The 20,315-nt window shown below is 33.8% G+C and overlaps 1 protein-coding gene across 1 annotated transcript; it reads left to right on the forward strand.

The window, feature by feature from the left end:
* The first annotated feature begins 4,821 nt into the window (after positions 1–4,821).
* Positions 4,822–19,522, forward strand: LOC125807950 (uncharacterized). The gene is made up of 19 exons (XM_049487706.1): positions 4,822–5,017; positions 5,577–5,931; positions 6,728–6,928; positions 8,019–8,102; positions 8,624–8,683; positions 8,808–8,852; positions 9,957–10,156; positions 10,258–10,755; positions 11,180–11,276; positions 11,376–11,570; positions 11,646–11,735; positions 13,156–13,218; positions 13,337–13,411; positions 15,393–15,443; positions 16,410–16,487; positions 16,880–17,014; positions 18,067–18,174; positions 18,271–18,336; positions 19,368–19,522. The coding sequence occupies exons 2-19, from the start codon at positions 5,581–5,583 to the stop codon at positions 19,434–19,436; spliced, it is 2,466 nt and encodes an 821-aa protein (XP_049343663.1). The 5' UTR covers positions 4,822–5,017; positions 5,577–5,580; the 3' UTR covers positions 19,437–19,522.
* Positions 19,523–20,315: the final 793 nt, after the last annotated feature.

Raw genomic sequence — 20,315 nt, forward strand, 5'->3', positions numbered from 1 at the left:
CATATTCTGATTCTTCCACATCTCTGCCTATTTAACTGTTTTTTTCACTATTAGATGTATATCATGTTTAGTTAAAAGGTATTGTTCATGCTTATGGTTTCCTTGTTTAAGAATCATATGTTGCTAGCTATTGATTTTGTTTATTTCTTCTCATTTTCAGCATGTTTTTTATAGTTTGTTGAGTATAGCATATGCTTCCTTTGTTTACTGTAATAATTTCAAGGCTCTTTCTTTTTTTTTTTTTTTTTGGTTCAAAACGCCTTTAATCTTAAATCTGCTTTAGAAAATGATAAGTCGCTATGATTAAGATCATTTACTGTAGATATCTTGTTGTCTTACATTGTTGATATATGTTTGGCATTGTGTTGCGTCTCGATTCGGTTTATTACCTTGTATTGTCATGGAGGGTATTGCTTTCGATTGGGTTGAGATTGTTCCTCGCTATTTTGTATTTGTTTCTTTAAATGGCCCCCTTTTGATAATAAAATATAATTATGATGCACTTATTTTATGTTAGTATGTTCGCCTCTTCGAAAATACAAAACAGTGTGAAATCTCACTCCTTTCTTAAACAATAATGAAGTGTGCTTGCTTTAGTTGGTTATTACATTTTATTTTAATTGTGGTATATTAGTTGGTCATGTGAGCCGAATTGAATTGCACTTGTGCAATTTATCCGATCATATATCACTGTTTGGAATTTTCAAGTGTTAAACTTTTTTTTTCTTTCTTTTCTTTTCTTTCCAAAAGCTAATTGCCTATTGTTTCCTTAGAATATCATACAAATTTAAATATACATGAAGTTTGGGTAAAGTTTAAGCATGCTAGGAAGTAGACCTCAAAGTTTTATTTGTATATGATTACTGCGCATGGTTTGTTAATATTGTCATTATTTTCACGTTTTTGGAATGAGCTTACTTTGTCCTTTTGGGAGCCAATTGGAAGATGATTTCTTTAAGTTCATTTTATTATGTTTAGCATGTGCATTGAGTTATATTTCATGTAGCTTTACTTTATTATTTATAGAAAAGCATTTGAGTATATTAATTTGCTTATTATTTATTTTATTTTATTTTTCTCTACTTTTTTTTTTTTTTTTTTTTTACATGTAATGCTTCGCCGAGTCTATCTCGACTTTTACCACTGCCTCCTTGCATCTTCGAGTATCGAGTCAGCCCTTCGGTGTTCAAGAGAGTATCAAAAATGATGTACAGGTGTTCGGAGCAGATACACGAGATTTGTATACACTAATGCACATCTAGTGTATACGAAAAAGGGAAATGGGCCTAAAGGCCCCCAAATTCCGAAAAGTTGTATTTTGTTATTTTTAGGGCCTAAGCCCTTGTTATTTTACTTATTATTGTCTTGTTAGAATTTAGGACAGGTGGCAAAAACTGGGCCTTTTGGCCCAAAATGAAATGGGCCCAAGTATTGGTCCAGGCGGACAGAAAACCAAACTTGGGCTCGAGTCTCTTTCCCTCTTTACTTTATTATGTTTGTGTGCTCGTTAATATTTGCCGCTTAATCTTAAGGTTTTAAAAATTCAAATCCCCAAAAGACACCCATTTTGAATCAATTACTTAACCAAATTGTTCATCTCTTACTTGACTTAATAAATAAATAAGTATTTTTTACAAAATATTTCGCTTAAATAAAAGGTCAATATTTCCCTCTTCCCTTCTTAAAACGATTCTAACTATAAAAATTGTCCGATTCAAATTAAGTTAAAGTACTTTTAGCCAAATAAATTAATTGTTGGATAACCGCATTAGCGGATATTCTAGGTGCTTTAAAAACCTTCCTAGAATATTAATAGGAACCTCGAACCCTTCTTCAAGTTTTCACTAGATTCCTGTTTTAGTCTCGTGAAAATGAATAGTTTTCTTGATTTTTCTTAAAAATTAAGTGGCGACTCTAAACCAGTCCAAAATACATTTTCCAAATAAAACAATTGTCATGTAAGGAGTTGGGCTTGTTCTTCTCTATCTTCGCCCATTTTCATTTTCATTGCCAATTCCTTCTAGACTCGTAATCATAAATTACAGTATCTTTTGGACATGATGTTGAGTTTTAAAGGTGTGAATAGAAAGTGAAGGGTTGTGACGTTTCTAAAAGGTTGTCTCTTTTTCAAGGAGTTGTGATCTTTCTGATAATACACTGTTAACACATTTTCATACTACCCTTGTTAGCTATAAATAGAGGGGGTTTCTCTCATTTTTCTGCATCGAGTTCTTCCCTTCTCCTGCATACATTTCTTATAAACACAAATCGATCGATCATGTTTGTGTGTGTGATCTCATTATTGTCTTTCTGACCGTTATTTCTTTAATGGTTAATTCGTTTTATCTTGGGAGGAATTAATCTACAACCTCAGGAACTTGAGGGGATTAAATTTTTAAGGGCACACAGTGAATTCTGTGGACTCGAATAATTCTTTTCTTTTTCTTTTTATCTGTTATTATTTCTGATTTGCTAATCTGAATACATGAGATAACACATGGAATATATAGTGCAATGAATTAGTTATTAATTAATTTGCAGAAAATGTGAAATGCATTTTCGAAGTTTGTTTTTTAAGTTTGCAAAAAGTTAATCACTTTTAATCTTTAACAAAATATTTATCGAACACTATCTATTAAATTTACTGAAAACTATTAAAAAAAGATTAAATCATAACACTAAGAAAGTTATATCTAATTTTAAACTATGCAACTAGACGCCCAAAAAATATTTTAAAAATCAACAGAAATTGCATCTCAAAAAATTGCACCAAACTTTATAAATAAATTAGAAATAATAGAAACTATTAAAAAAAATCATTACTAAATACAACGAATTCGACACTCCTACTATTTGTCCGTTATATTTTCGTTGTATTTAGTAATGATTTTTTTTATGAAAAATATAAAATTGAGATTGATATGACAAATAGTGGGAGTGTCGAATTTTCTATGAAAATCGATAGCACAAAAACTATAATTGAAAAGTATAAAATTGAGATTGATATATTTTACTTAGTTGAGTGACTCCCTTGTTTTTTTTATCCGTGCTTTGAGACATTGTTTTTCTTTAGGAATAAAATTTGTTATTTTTTTTCTTGATTTTTCCCCATTATCAACAAACTTCCATTGATTGTATCCCTTATTATGTGACCCTTTTTGATTGCTCTAAATGTGAAGTCTCATTTTTTTCATAGTCAGTCAAATTTAACATATATAATTCGACAAATATTTTATTATTGACTAAAATATTGTTTTGATTATATTTGAACTCACCCTCAAGCAGAAAGAACCATTTTCATCATCTCCTCACCAAATATACGACATAAGTCAATACCCCATTGGTCTCAATTTATGGAATATATATATTTTTAATTTGTCTTAATTAAAATACCACTTTTCTATAATTAAAAATAACTTTAATAATTTAATTAATCTCACATAATACAAAAAACTATTTAAATCTTTTACAAAAATAATTCATGAAGCAAACATTATCCAAATAAGATATCAAAATAGCAAATTCCTATTCAAAGTGCAAACACAAGCGAGCACCCCAAAAAACGATTGACTTGTTTAATGGAGGAAACAAAGCATTAATAAGTGGCCTTATTTGACGGAAATCTTAATACGTTGCACATTGTTATATTTTGGCATACCATTAATTTAATGAATATTTTTTGATAACTGTTTCACTTTTTTATTCTTTTTCTTTTTTGAGTAATATAATATTGGATAAAAATATGAAGAGTGGGAGTACAAAACAATTACTAGGCATTTTCTTCAAAATTTCAACTGTTTAATATACACTATAAACGTGTCAACACGACTGCACTGGGTGGTAATCGTAATATAACAAAATTAAATTAAAATATTAAAAAAAGAGTTAAAAATTATAATTTAAAACTTCTAACTTTTTTAAGTTTTCTTTTATAAGTCATAAAACTATGAATCTGTTGAAACATGCTCTAATAAGTTTTGTGAAGTACTTGTGCCCTTTCTATAAATTAAATAATATAATAATAATACAACATACAAGTATATCCTATGATTTAATTTGTTCTCAATTGTTTTACTCCCTCATAAATATTTCATTTTGGACTGTTTTTGTTGAAAGAGTAAGTATGTGAACAACTAATTAAAAGAGTTCATATCGATACGTATGGTCAGAGTTTTTGAATTTAAATTTAATTTAAAGTATAAAATTATTTTTAATCGAGTGTGTTTTATTTTTTGGTGTAAGATTTTTCTGTATAGTTTTGAATTTAGTTGAATTTCAATAGAAATATGTAATATCGGGTAAATTGAAAAAATATAATGATAAAAAAAACATTTCAAATATCATTTTTACGAGTTTTATATTTAAACTATTAAGTGTTTGCATATATTTTTATCTAAACTATCATCAATAATTTATCAAAACACGCTTTGAAGCTGACTAGACTAAGTACTTCCATTATTAATAGTTCAAGTTAAAAAATAAACTTGATAAAAAAATGAAAAAAACACAAACTATTTGTATTCGCATATTAACCATAAATTTCATCCACATTCTAGATAAATTTTAATAAATAGTTATTAATAGTTAAAGTAAAAAATAACTTGATAAAAAAATGGAAAAACACAAACAATTTGTAGTTAAATAGATACTCACAAAAAATAATATTTCATAGGAGTATGTGTTTTTGATCAATATCTTGAAAAAAAATAATAAAAAATACCGTACTTGGCACAAAATTTTACCATGGTAAAAATTAGTGGTCAGGAATTAGCAAAATACTTCCCCTGAATAATAAACGGTGATCTTCAAAATGAGAAAAACAATGCTCATTCTGCATGCTCCCCCCTCCACCGCTATTCTCGGCAACTTTCCTCTCATCTCTCCTCCCTACTCCGGCGCCGGCGACAACCGTTTTCCTCCCCACACCGGCACGACGCAGATAAATCCGGTGACCTCGAGAAACCACATCGTACAAATGCAAAAACCAACCACGATCAAATTAATTTCTTCTTTTCGGGTAATTAATAATCACATTTTTTTCTCTTTCCTTTCCGACATGTTTTCCGGAACCCGAGATTATTGCACTAATTTATTATGATTCAGCCCTTTCAGCGTACATTGCATTCTCTAATCTTTTTCATTTTCGCCGTTTCGTTTTTTTTTTCCACATTGTATCTGATTTGGGTGTTTTTCAGATTTTCTATTCGATTGAGTGGCTGTTGTTTTATGAGAAAACAAAAAGGAATGATTTTTGCTGCAGCAATTTGGAGTATAAATTACATGTATATGCGATTCTGAATTTTTCTACTTATTTCCCCCTATTATGTATCACAGGGTGCTTCATAGTTTGCTTAAAGTGGGAAGAGCAAGTTTTTTAGTCATATTGTACTGTTCATCAGTGAGTAAAGATTGAAAATTTCTTCAAATTGAGGAAATATATTTGATTGGGTGTTTTTTCAAGTATGCATTGGAAATGTTGTGACAGAAGAAGGGTATCATCATGCTCTTGAATAACGAACAGAAGTAATGAGTTTGAAGAAAAAAAGGGAGATGTAAATTGAAAAATTGTTATTAAGGAATATGAAAGAAGGCAACGGGCAAGAGGAATTGCCATCATCACCATACAGGGTATTACAGCAAATATCTGAGGAAGCAGTAAGAGTGGCTGGTGAGGCACTGCAAAATGTTTACTCTAGTAGTAGTTCAAAATTTTCCACAACTGGGGTTGGGCATAGAAGAAGTCGTAGTGAAATAGTGACTTCTTCTGTTCAAAGAAGTGGCAGTAACTTCACGAAATGGAAGTCTCAAATGCAAAAGACTTTGCGAAATTGGGGTTCTACTTCACAGGAAGACAGCTCGTTTTTATCCTTCAATCCTGAGGTTTTGGCTAACCAAAAGAGACAGTGGTATCAGCTTCATTCCAAAACCTCGGTATGCTGCCTTCATTTTGGAATCTGAACTGCTTGTAGTTTTGTGTATGGCATTTTTTGAAAAGATTATTCTGAAACAAAGTATATTTCCTGCTTTTTTCTTGCCTGTGATTTAGCTTTTCGGACATCCTGTTTTTTTACCCTCAACTTCTTTTAAAAGTAAGTTGCTTTTTAAAACTCTTTGAGGCAACATGGAGAATAATGTGTTGAATTTTGGCATATACAGTTCTATGTTCCTTTTCCCCTGTAGTTCCTTTTTTTTTGGTCATCAAGTTCATAATTTTCAAAATTACAACAGGATTTGAGTATATTTAAACTCACATATTTGAGACTTTGTTTCTTAGTTTAGGGTGGAAAATCATGAGAGGGTAATATATAAATTACTCTTGCTTTGACCTGTAGTATTTAACATAGGAAGAGACTCCTGCGACCACCTCTATGTCCTTCATACAAATTAGAATGATTAAGAGAGAAGGGGTAAAGACTAAAATCATGTTGAGTTTATTAAACACGATAATGAAAATTTTAGACAAGAGATAGTGAGATAAAGAAGAGATGCACCATTTTGATATATCAACTCAAATCACGAGGATAACTTTACTAAATTTCCATATATTTTGATACACAAGTATGAAGTACCTATGACCAGCTTATATGCTCTGCACATATCACTTATGGGCATTCCCCTCTAGGGAGTTGTAATAGTTGGATTGAAACTAGCCTTCAGCTCTGACATATTAGATTGCTCATGAAATTCGGAGAATCATATTTTACAAACACACAAAAATTATGTGCAGGATTATAAGAAATATAAGGAGCTCGATTCGATTTTTGAGCACTTTGTTATCGTCGGTCTTCATCCAGATGCTAATCTTGAGGATGTCGAGGATGCATTTGCCAGGAGAAAGAAATGGGAAGTACAGTTAGAAACATCTGACATGGTGGATTTCAGAATGCTTTCAAATTGTGGCCCTTCAGTTCCATCTCTAGAACCTCAGGTTTGTGTACTTGCATAATTTTGCATATTTATGGTTTAGAAGTCAAATTCTGCTTATTAAACATGGGGCAGTTATGTGACAAGGGATAGCATAGTGGTAAGGACCCTCAAGCTTCAACCTTAAGGCTGTGGATTCAAGTCATCATGGGAATAAAGTAGTCACTTTTGGGCTCCTAGTTTTGGTTTGAGTTTTCTTTGGGGCGGGCGGGATGGCGGTGCGGCGCTACTAGTATCCCGAAAGATGCTTTAATGATTAGTATGTTCGGAAAATAGATAGTTTACTCATAATTAATAAAATAATTCAAATCCAACTTTATTTCACATCCCAAATTAATTCAGTACTAGAGACATCGGTGCGGTCCTTCAGCTTGTTAGTCATAGAGAAAACAATTGAATAAATGCTTTTTTCTCTCAAAACATGGTCAAACCTATTTTGTGGTACAAGTTTATTTTAGATATGATTTCAGATTGTTACCAAGCAAAATGTTCACGCTTATTGATTCCCCTTTTTCGAGCTTCTATTTGTGAGTTGCAATTCATATTTTATATTACTATAAGTTGGTATTTTGCTTAATAGTTTTAAGCCATGGGCTTGGGCATTGACATTCCAGGTATACTTTTTATTTTCTCAAATATTATATTGAAGATCAGATTCTTTTTTTTTTCTCTTTAAGTTGGCAAGATGCGTTTTTTCCTTTCATTGCTATTAGGTTAACAGTTGATGCTGTTATTCTGGTAAAAGTGGCACACTTTTCTTATGTGATTGACTACTACTTTTTGTTTCCAAGTGCATTGTCTTCTTATATCTAATCAGTGTCCATTGTATTTTCTTCTTATTATACTTTTCCTCCTCTTAGCTGTGGAATGTAACTCTAAGTAATCCTCAAGATGTTGTGTGTTATTGATCAAGACTGCTTGAGTTCCATCATGATGTATGATGGATGAAATTTATTGGTCGTACATAGTCACTGTGTGTATATATGTAAAATATCCATTTTTGGCTCCAATAATTTACTTATATCTAAGTTATATGGTATGATACATTTTCTTGCCTTAGCATTATCCTCCTTTTACTTTCCTCTCTTTCCCAGGTACTCTTTAAATATCCTCCTGGAAAGAAGCTCGCTATGCGTTTGAAGGATTTGGCAGCATTTTGCTTTCCTGGAGGTGTAAAGGTGTAACTTAAGGCATTCTACTTCCCAACATTATTCCTTATAGTCGAATTAGTTTTCTATCTTGCATGCATGTTCTCTTGTTTACTTGTATCAAATATATCAGTCAGTAATATTGTGACGGACAGTTGCAAATAGAAAATGCCTTGAGGTAGGGTGAAAAATAACTATAAGCATGCAGGGAACTTAGCATTACATCAATGAAATTGTTATCCTAAAAAGGGTCATAACCAATTAAAGATAATCACTAATATGGGAAGGAATGGTATATGTACAAGGAAGGAGATTCCTATATCTGGAGATTAGAAGATAAAATGAAAGTCTGAGGGTACCTATCTGCTGACGCTGTGTTACAAATTCTAGTGGAGAAGTATATTGAGTGCAGGGCTAAGTTGTTATTTCAGAGTAATGATCTGTATGGTGACAATTCAGCATTTACTTCACCTATATTTGTATGAGATCTACATTGTTTAGGTTCCAAAAAAAAGAGTTCTCTCTCATCATGTGTTTTCTTTGTAATACAGGCACATGTGATGGAAAGGACACCGTCATTTAGTGAATTAAATGAACTGGTCTACGGGCAGGTCCAGTACAACAATTTTTTAGGATCCTTCCTGAAATTATAATGCTTTTTGCACCATTTTATTTAATTAACCAGTAAACATGGAGTTCTCTTCGTAGAAATAACTTATTTTTCCTTTATCTCAGGAGCATTTAGGCAGAGATGATTCGTCGTTCGTATTTTCTCTCAAGGTAAGCTCAAATAATTTTCTAAATACATGACCTTTGGTTTGGGATTAACACTTAGTTGATTGATTGAGAACTCTGGTGTTGTGCTCTTCGGTGCTTAATAAGTACATTAATTCTTCATTTTCTTTCCTAATGACAATTTTATACTTTTGGTAGTGTCTTTATTGAGTACTTGACATATGTTTTCTTCTGTGCTGTACAATTTTCCCTTAGATCATTGTGGAACTTCTACTTTTGGGGTTTTCAATCAATGACACATAATTTTTTTCCCCCTTTCACATGTGATTAAACTCACCCTCCTGACAGAGCTCTTCAATTCACTTGCTCCCTATGCAAACGTTCATAGAAATCCACTATTGCCATTTTTATCTCCCCCTCCCCCTCAATGACTACCAACCCATTTCCAATGACTCTATGAAAGTTTCTCCGCCTATTAGCCACTGTTATCAGATGAAAGAATGAAGATTTCAACAAGAAGAAAAGACTTCTTTGTATTTCTTGATGATTTTACATCCCATGAGAATGAGTACTTATACAATAAGTCCTACGACTAAATAAGGAAAGAAAATATTACATAATCAATTACCATCAATATATATTAATCTACTCCTACAATTAAGCTAGGGAATCAATTTGTTAACTCTCCCCCTCAAGTTGGTTCAAAGATGTCCCAACATGCCAAACTTTCAAACTAGTGTATGGAAAGTTCATTTGTTGAGACCTTTGCTAAACACATCAGCTAATTGCTTTTCTGATGATACATGGAACAAACTTAAGACACCACTCATAACTTTTTCTTTGATGAAGTGTCGATCAATTTCAATATGCTTTGTTTGGTCATGCTGGACTGGATTATGAGTTATACTGATTGACTACTCTAAGTGAAGGGCACGTAACCTGTTTCCTCTACTGTTTGTATTTATTGCTCATCTTGTTTTCTTGGAGATGATTTTCTCTATTTGCTATATGTGGTGTACCTTAGGTTTTTTGCTAGCTTTTGATTTTTGCCTTCTTTTCCCTTGTGTTTTATGTTTGGTTGTCTATCTGCCTGTGAGTTCATATTAGTTCCTGTAAAATGTTGAAGTTACAGTATGTGCTTTTCATCAGGTGGCAGACAATGCTACCCTTTATGGTGTATGTTTACATGTACCAGAAATTGTTCAGAGACCACCAGCTATCTATGTTTCTTCATCACCCCCTTCCCAGTCATCAATTGGTCGCAGTCGGTTTTTGGTTTCTGCACCTCGCTGTTATTGTCTTTTGACTAGATTTCCTTTATTTGAATTGCACTATGAGATGTTGAACAGGTTAGCGCTGAATTTCTTTTCATCAGCTGTTCACTGGTATGGATAAAGATGAATATTGAATATTCTATGCCATTGACTATATTATATTCATTTGAATGCAGTGTAATTGCACAAGAGCGCCTAAATAGGATAACACATTTTGTTAGTGAAATAAATCTCACTGATTTTATCCCCTCTGCATCGAAAATGAATGATGCATCAAATGCAAGCGTTGATTCCTCTTATAGGGATGATGAAGCAGATTGGACATCTTCTGCAATACCAGTTGACAGTGCAATTGCTCTTACTGCTGCTGCAGCTGGGATAATCTCAGACGATGAGGTTCCCTCATCATCATCAAAGTGGGAAGTTTCTTCACCTGTAAGTGTCACTGCCAGTGAGGCATCAGATCATAGTCAAACAAGAGGATTTGGTAAGGATGGGGGAAGGAACATCCTTTACGTTGATGATTGTGGCTCTGAAGCTTCAGAAATTCGATCTGATACTACTGAAAGGGTTTATGGAATTCAAGACAATTACCGAACCCCTGAGAGTGGGCCTTTTGTCTTCTCAAAACTCCATTCATTGGAGCGCCTTGGAAGCTTTGAATCCTTATTTAGGTGGTCAAACTTTTAAATTCGTTTTCTTTCTTCTATTACAAGGATAGTTGAGACTTAAGAGCTTGTTTGGATTGGCTTATTTTAGATGTTTTTAAGCACTTTTGTAGTGTTTGGGTAAAATAAAGAAGTGCTTTTAAGTCAAAATAACAAAAATAAGCCCTAACTTATGGCTTATTGCTTATAAACCATAAGCTATAAGCCCATACAAACCAGACCTAAAATTCTGGTATTAGGTGCCCCTTATTTCTTTCCTGAATAGTCATATCTTTTATTTTTTTCCCCTTTCTTGTTGAATGGAGCATTATTGTATTCTTCTTGTTTCATCTGTGTCTGTTATCCAGCATATATAGACCATAAATACACATTTCTCCTCATATTGTACCACTCAATTTAAATTAGTCAATAAGCTGTTTTCTTTTGGCAGTTCAGCAAGAAGTATGGCATCCGAGGAGGAAGATGATGACTTATTTTTCAGCAATGACAAGGATGCCGGGTGTGAGATGATACTGGAGTGGGCTAGAGTCTGTAGTCTTCTTTTCCACCCACAGAAATTCATGTTAGTGTTTTACTCACCTATGAGTTCCCACCTCCTCTAATTACTTAATTGGTCTCTTTTGTAGGAGAATAAGAATGATTTGCTGCAAATAGTTTGTAGTTATCATTCCTTGTCTCTTCCACCACGAGGAAGTAAGATCACTTTTCAGCCACTCGAACATCTGCAGGCTATTCAATACGAGAGAATTTCAGTTTGTGAACTCGGAATTTGTGAGAAACATCTGGGTACAAGTATGAATAATCCAGATGATATTGCAAAGGTTAGATCATTTCTAATTCGTTTCTTGGAATTGAAATTCTTCCTTTCTAAATGATGGCAGTTATTATTTTCTTAGGTAAATTTCCATTTAGCCGCTGCTGAGGAAGCTGTTGGACTATCTATATGGACAGCCGCAACAATATGTCGTTCACTTTCAATTGAGACTGTAAGATTTTCCTGGCTCAATAGTTCTTAACTGTCGACTACTTGGCTTGCCAATTCCCAACATACTCCCATAACCATCTTCAAGCAAAGTGTTTCTATTTCTTTGATCTTATTTAACCTGGGTGGTTAAACAGGAAGTGGTGCAACCTTATTTTAAGCTGACCTGATACATCATTTACTAGGCCAACCAAATTCTGTTTCCATTAATTAACTTTAATCAGTTATCAAGCATCACAATCAGGTTTAGTTATGATTTTATTGAACTGTTATTTTTCTTAGGAGTGGATGGTTGAAAGTAAGTTTTTAGTGTTAACTCACGTATCATTTAGTTTTTAGCTAGTAGTATATTTTTCGTTCTACAGTTTAGTTACATTAGATGTTATAAGTATCATGTCATGTTTCAGTTGCAGTTGACTCAGATGTATGACCTTTGAGGCACAACTTCATCTTCTTTTCGGTTTATTACCAGTCTCTTTTTCGCATTAGTAACCACTACAAACAAGTTTTTGTTGAACCATGGAGAGTTGTTAATTATTATTCGATGAATATAATCCCCAATAAAGATTAAATGAAGTAATTGGTCCTGTTTTAGTTTCTAAGCTTTATCAATGAAAACACGAACATTCTCTGGGTCAAAATATGAGGTAGACACTTCTCTAAAAAATTGCCTACATAAATATATTTACTTGAGCAAACTATGCCTGTATACACAAAACTGCATGTGTACATACAACCGCACTATGTATTTATCTATTCATACAGGTATTATGTATGTAGATAGGTGTTTGTGTATTATGTCATATGCACATGGATTCCCATCTTCAATGTACCCAAAAGCGTACACAAGAACGCTTCATTTCCTTGAGGGAGGAAGTTGGAACCTTTGGAAATTGTTTGCTTGGATCTTAAACTGTTATTACGGGAAAAAAAGCACAAACAAGAAAAGAGAAAAAGGGAGTTGCCTCTTTTAACATCTCCATCTTTACAACAACAACATACCCAGTGAAATCCCACTAAGTGGGGAACATCTCCATCTTTAAATAAAGAATTCCATATCGTATAGATAGTTGCGCTAATGAGACGGAGAACTTTGGCTGAGGCAGTTTGATATATTCTACATGTTTGTGATACCATTTCAGTGTAATATCAATAAAAAACTTTATAATTTATCAAAACAGAAGTTCCATCTTTTGACAAGTTTGAGACACGATTAGGAGTTGTGCATGTCTATCATTGCCATGTAGTTAAATAACTAAAACAATCTGGTCACATCTAATCATCTGACCTGTGTGTGTCCTCTATGTGCTCAGCATGGATGCTTGGCCTCTTAGAAGTGTATGCACTTCATAAATTTCATTGCATTTGATTGTGAACTTCACATGACATTCATTATTCTGTTTGACAAGTAATTCCTCTTTCAGATATTGGCCTTAATCACTGGTGTGCTTCTCGAAAAACAAGTGGTTATTGTGTGCCCCAATTTGGTAATTTGTGATTTATCTTGGAATCCATATGCGTTTGGTATTTCTTGAGTTTCCTGAACATGCAAAATCTGTCCTACGTCAGGGCCTCATTCATTTTCTTATTTTGCAACAAGTACAGGGTGTTCTATCTGCTGTGGTGCTGTCTCTGATTCCCATTATTCGCCCATTTCAATGGCAGAGTTTATTCTTACCTGTACGTTCTGTATCATAGCTATTACTTCACAGTCTCGTATTTAATGTCGGTAATCTTCGTTGATATTTATTGTGATGTACCACCATTGAATCTTATTTTAAATGTTCAATAGATTAATGGGTGTTTGAATGAGTACCTGTACTTGTCATTTAATTTTCACTCTGTACAGGAATGTTGCTTGTTCACAACTATTTGTCTTCCCCTTGGTGATATTGAATGCTTGATTGCATGTTTGTCCTTACGTTATGGGATTCTAGTTGAATAAACTCTTTAGTTTATATGTATAAAAACCTGCCGGGACTTGTTGACAAGATTATGAGTTGCATTTCTTATTATGGGATTCTCCGAAGTATAAATGAATTAAGTAGTTGTGCAGGGAAATGCAAACTTTAGGATATGAAATATGGATTTTGATAGACTAGCTTTTAGAGAGGGAGCACTGTAGTCCTACTTGTGAAATGTTAAGCTAATCATTCATGAACTTATAGTAACCCATGCAATACAATGAGAAATTCATCCTCGTAGTACATCGATTTTAATTTCTTCTTAACATTATCTGAAATGGAATTAAGTTATGAATTCAAGGGGTAACGTGAAGAACCTGAAAATGAATTGAGAACTTAGGTATGAATCTGAATTTTCTTTAATAGGAAAGTGAATTTTATTGATAAGGAATACAAAGATAAGAGGATGAGTAATTGCCAAAATAAAAGTGGGAACTCCGTAATTAACAAAGCATTCCAACCGTGTTTCTTATTCGTTAATGAGATATGATGTCCTAAAGTTCAACAGCACATTGAAGATAGTAAGACGACTATATTCCTTAACCTTCAATCATAGAGTTGCCAGTTCCTCTGGTTTCTTATTTGTTAGAGCCTTGTACGAAGCTAAAATTTACTCTTAAATCATTAATGATCACGTAAGGAAAAGAGTTGTCTACCACTGTTTAGTCATGAGGTTGGATATTTTCACATGCCTCTTTTTCTTTCATGGATGATGTCTTTTGTGTATGTTTGCTCCAGCTCTATACTTTCACGAATTTTTTTTACTGTCTTAAATATGAAGAGAAATATATTGTCATAAAAAAATAAAATATGAAGAGAAATATATCAAATTCAAAATCTCTCTTGTATGAAACAAGGGACAAGTTTCCAAATTCTATTATGGTAGTAGGTTTCAGCCAGTCCATATGCTTGATTGTACAGAGTAAATCTACTAAAATTTTGTTCAAATATTGGTATTCAAAGAAAACCTCGTAAAAGATGTCGTTATCAGGTATGATAATTAGTTAATTACTAATATTGGAATTGTTAAGACTTTACTTCCATTTCTGATCATTGGAGAACATTGTATGTACATATCTGTGTGCGTGCGTGTGTGTGTGTGTCTTTACAAATCTGTACTCACATTCAATATGAAAGAAATGCATCTTGGACCTAACTCAACCCAAACGCTAGCTCATGAGGGGAGGATTGTCCAAGACCATATAAGGAGACCAAATTTTCCTAAGCCCACCAATGTGGGACTCAACACATTACTTGGAAGTTGGAACTCAAATGTGCAATATTCATATTTGTAGATGTATTAGGATAATTTAAATCTAATAGATCAAGTACACAATATCGCCAACAACTTATGGGTGAGGAGAATTTACCCCTTGAATTTCACACGGCCCTTCAATGATGTGAGCATAATAACTTTGATGCAAAACATGCATTGAACTGTAAACCATTTTTTAAAAATTGGTAACGTTGTATTCCTCGGCATTAAGGATATGCTGGAGATTGATAAACCATTTGTGATATAGAAAGCTGCTCATGGTACATTGATACTGAATTACACGAGAACTTAACTATGCAGCAATGTATGTGTTTAGCTATCTTATTTCATGATTTTAATGGTCATAATACTGAATGTTGTACTCCCCATATTTCTTCTTCTCCTCAAGTTACAATCATCAATTGACTTTGTTTTTTATCAGATTTTGCCTGGGAAGATGCTGGATTTTCTTGATGCTCCCGTACCTTTCATTGTGAGTTTCTTACATGTTTTCTCACGCTTCTACTTTGTGAAGTTCTGCTACAGTTCTATTGCAATCTTAAGATTGTCTAACTATAACTTATGCTATATATTCGGTTTATTGTACTAGATGAGTCAATTAAGTGCCTGAATCAGTCAAATGAATATGCCTGCTCTTTCTCTTCTGATTTTAGTATCTGTTTGACGTCTGCATTAATGTTCTTTCACATTTACGTGTTCACAAAGCACTGGATGTTAATTGACAGTTCCAGTGGGGATGCTTAAAGTGGGAAGTTTGAGAATAGTTTTGTGTTGCCTGCCTATTGTCCATGTAAGATAATGTAAAATCTTTTAAGTTTAGGTATGCTAGCTGATATCTCCTTCCAAATCATATGTGGTTGAAAAAAGGAAAAAATGTTCAGGCATCCCTTTATTATTTTTCAGTTGGATTAGGAACTATTCTCTCTTTAGAACTGAAGGGCTTGAAGACGGGAGCATTGAAATTTACTATGTTATGTCTTTGTTCCCTTTGCCAATAAGTGTTAAAAAGAATCTTTGATAGGACTATTTTTATAAGTAAGCTAAGCACTGGACGTGAGGTGGGGTGTTAAAAGAATGACAAAAAGTCCACATTGGTAGTTAATGAGATGGGAGCTAGATTTTGGGGTGTGAGTTAGGCCTAAGACCTAATTTCACATGGCATCAAAGCAGGGCCCATCTCACCCAATGTTGGGACCCCCAAAAATCAAAATTGCCCACGCACCAGATGCTAAGCACTGGGTGTGAGGTGGGGTGTTAAAGAATGACAAAAAGTCCCATATTGGTAGTTAATGAGATGGGTGGACTCCTTATAAGGCTTGAGAAATCCTCCTCCATTTGAGCTAGCTTTTGGGGTGTGGATTTCTGTTTTGTACTTGGAGGAGAAACTGCAAATCATATTCTCAATTCCACTGTCTTCTTTGTGACCAATGATTGACAGGTTGGGCTGCAGCACAAACCAACTGATTTGAAGATGAGAAGTGCTAATCTTGTCCGTGTTAATGTAACCAAAGATCAGGTTAGTTCATAATAGTTATAGTTCATGGAAGTATTTAGTTTATCTGGTAAGTAGATTCTGCAAATTTTCTCTCGAGAACTTTGCCCCTCCACGAAATGTTTCTTCTTTCTCCTTTTTATTAGTCTAGACCCTTACTATTATGGTTTCGTCTTTAGTTTAACAATTTCTAAATGATTATATTAAGTGAAGTTCATCAGTTGATCATTTCCATACTATTGGTGTCGGATACGAAGATACTTTGTATTTTTCTTACTTGTGCTTACCAAGAGCATATAAGTTATTCTCTATATTTCTGATGCTGTTTAATGTAATTCTTCTCAATATTGCTAAAACTTGGTTGTCTTAGCTTTCAAATTTTTCATCTTGTTATTTTTTTTTTGTTGGGGCTGCAGATAAAATCTTGTTACTTGCCTCTACTTCCTAGACGTAAGCAGCTTCTATCAGAACTGCGGCCAATCCATGCCAGATTGTCACGTGAAGAATCTGTTGCTCAACGGCGCCCTATATACAGATGCAATGAAGTACAGGTATCTGTCATTCAACTTTTTTTAATGTAGTGCTTTGCCTGAGATTTGAATACCCTGGAATTTTTTTCCTGTTATGTCACTGTGAAGTCATTAACTTTTTTTCCGATGGTCCAAATTTGAGTATACATTATAGTGTATCACTTTTTCCCGTGATTCTGCCTCATTTACATACTCCTTATTACATTAAAAGTGAAATAACATAATACACTCTAACCTGTTCACTCCTTCTTCAACTAGGTGTTAAGCTGCTAATAATCTACTGAAAGGATTCAAATGGCTTGGGAATGAGTTGTCTGTCTTCTGCCTGAATTATTAAAAAATGTAGTCAATGAAACACATGCTCTAAGTCTAGGACCAGTAGTAGATATTTACTTATGGTTCCCGGTAGTTCTTCAAGTTCAAAATATTTTGCAGAATGGCCGAGGACTTTTTGAAAAGCTAATGCAGTTGAAAAGATTTGAAAAGTTATCCATAAAACATAGTTTAAATCTGCTAAAAGAAATGTCACTTTTTCGAAACCTTATTTTGAATAAATGAAGCTTAACCAGCCAGTCACATATTTAGTTTTATCTTTTATCTTCACTTGCACCTTGACACTAAGTCTGAATTAAGATGTGGCAAGCAGTGGTAGAACCAACATTTTCACCAAGGGGGTTCAAAATATGAAGAATTAAACACACGAAGAAGCCAAAGGGGATTCAATAGCGCTACTATATATACATAAAAAATATTTTTTATCACATATAAACCAGTGAAATTTTCTGGCCCTTCCTGTCTTCTGCCCCTGGTGACAATGATGAGGAATTTGAAACCATATGAAGAGTGCAGTCTATTTCAAGCGAGGATAAGAAAGGGCAATGTAACTTTATTCACCCTCAAAAACTGTGTTATGATCAGGTCAAAAAATATAATGAGAATTTTTTTTTATATACGGGCTAGTTGATTGTAAAAATGGTGCTTGTGTGACAGCTGCCCTTTCTGAATTGTTTTAATTCTTCCCCTATGCTTTTCTCCTTTTATGTTTTTGTTGTTAAACTATGACTTATCTCCAGGCTGAAGCTGCAACACAATTCTTGACTGTTATGCGGCGCTATTTGGAGTCTCTTTGTTCAGATTTGAGGTCTCATACAATAACTAGTGTACAGTCAAACAGTGACCGGGTATGTCGGGTTTCCATTTGACCCCCACAATCTTTTGGTATGTTGATCTGGAAAAGAGTAGTCTGAGTCCATTAAGCTTCTCTTATTATTTTGTAGGTTTCAATACTGTTAAAAGATAGCTTTATTGATTCTTTTCCTGGTAGAGATCAACCTTTTGTGAAGGTAAATAAATTTCTCTGATATCTGTAAGTGGTAGTTATTTAATTGGCTTTTCAGTTACACTTGGCCTGCTTAATACCACATATCACTCCTTTTGAAGGCATTTTGATGTATTCTTAAGTGGCATTGAAAGCTTAATTCTGCTGAATAGCGCTGCCTAATTTATGTGGTTGGTTCTGTTTCCACTGACTAATTATTTTGAACAACAACAACATACCCAGTAAAATCCCACAAGTGGGGTCTGTGAATGGTACAGTGTACGCCGACCTTACCACTATCTCGTGGAGGTAGTTACCACTATCTCGTGGTGGTAGAGATGTTGTTTTTGAAAGATCCTCAGCTCAAATGATTTTGAACACGCAATCAAATTGGATTAACATGTCTCGTTCATAGTTAACATTTCATTTTCTCATGACTTGGGATGTCTCCTTTTTCATTTTTTTGGCGTTACATATGGGTTTTCTTTAAATTACCAATATGAGCTCATTTCTGCCCCCTTTAGCTATTTTGCCTTCCGGATGAGCTTCTACTCCTTAATCTTGACCAGGACCCCGTCAAGAACCTTCATGTATGGTGTTCAAAAGCATGACAGCAGAGCACCCAATATTTTATATGTAGTAAAGTGTGAGTATTAAGCTATTATATGGATGACTTTGGCTAGGCTAAATTTTTGCAAGAGACCAACATCACTTCAGTTGGGTGTATATTATAAGTTGATAAAAAATACTAGAAAATAACTTGGATAAGATGCCAGCTATCTCTGTGTAAAAACAAGAATATCTTTTTCCCCCATGCCTTGCATATCAAATTCCATACATGAGGAGTGACCTAATCTAGTTTCAGTTTGGTCCATATATATGATGTTTTTTTATTCGTAATAGCTATGAATAGTCAATGACCTAGCAAGTCCTATTTGAGTCGAGATTATTAGTTCATCAATGCGATGTCGCTGATGGCTGTACTTATCTATCCCTTTCTGCTCATCGACTCCCAACATTTCTTTCCTTTGATTTATTCTCTTCCTTGTTATGCAGCATTTTGTGGATACACAACTTTTCACTGTTTTGTCAGATGCTCGTCTTTCAAGCTATGAGAACGAGTAGTACATTTTGAAGAAAAGACGTGCTTGAACTATTAGTAATTTCAGACAAGAATTGCAAGAGGAGATGGGCACAGTACTGGACTAACTTCTGCTGTTGCATGTTATAGTATACCAAATGTTGTAGCATAGGAAGGCGCTGTGCTCAGGCGGCAAGGAGCAACTTTATTCAGGCATGATTATGATTACATTGACAGTTCTTTCCTCCAAATGTTGAATGTACCAATAGATACTATCATAGGAAAAGAACTGGCGGTCTGAATAGATCGATGAAGTGAGTTTTTCAATAGCATGATCGGAGAAGTGAGAAAATAGCCTAAAAAAGATCCCCACCTTTTTTGTGGGATTGGCAGTTTTAAGGCTGGTAACTTATATCACTTGAATATGCAATTGTAATTAGTGTCATGATTTTGTATGAATCCTTTTTAATACTATTTGTTATTCAAACTCAGATTCTTCTAATAGTCTACTAGTGGTTTCTCACTTACTTTCCTGTGTGATATTCGAACTTTTGAAATTTAATCATTCTCACTCTCCCTTTGCTTATCTAATCCCTCATTTTCTGGGAAAGATAGCATAATTTATCAGTGTATTTTAACATGTGATAGCAGATTACTGTATCTTGTTTTTTTAGGTTAGTTAATTATACATGTCATGAACAGTTACATATAGTTTTTTTGTTTCAAAAGGAGCCTCAAATGATGTGCCAATATTTTACGTAGAAGCTCGGCGTGACTCAATTCAATGCTCAAATGCAGTAACAATTTATAAAAGGCAACGGTGAAGTGGAGCGTGTGCCATGAAAAAAAAATGTCAACAATTGAAAATATTAAATGAACAAAATCTTCACGTTCTAAAAATTTCTTTCCAATATACTACAAAT

Source organism: Solanum verrucosum, unplaced genomic scaffold, assembly GCF_900185275.1.
Source record: "Solanum verrucosum unplaced genomic scaffold, falcon-dt-bn FXZP01000183.1, whole genome shotgun sequence".
In the NCBI taxonomy this organism is placed as follows: domain Eukaryota; kingdom Viridiplantae; phylum Streptophyta; class Magnoliopsida; order Solanales; family Solanaceae; genus Solanum; species Solanum verrucosum.

Coding starts and splice junctions, on each gene's coding strand:
- LOC125807950 (XM_049487706.1), top strand. CDS start 5,581: ATGAAAGAAGGCAACGGGCAAGAGGAATTGCCATCATCACCATACAGG. Junction 8,684..8,807: donor ATGAACTGGTCTACGGGCAG/GTCCAGTACAAC, acceptor CCTTTATCTCAG/GAGCATTTAGGCAGAGATGA. Junction 18,337..19,367: donor GAGATCAACCTTTTGTGAAG/GTAAATAAATTT, acceptor CTTGTTATGCAG/CATTTTGTGGATACACAACT.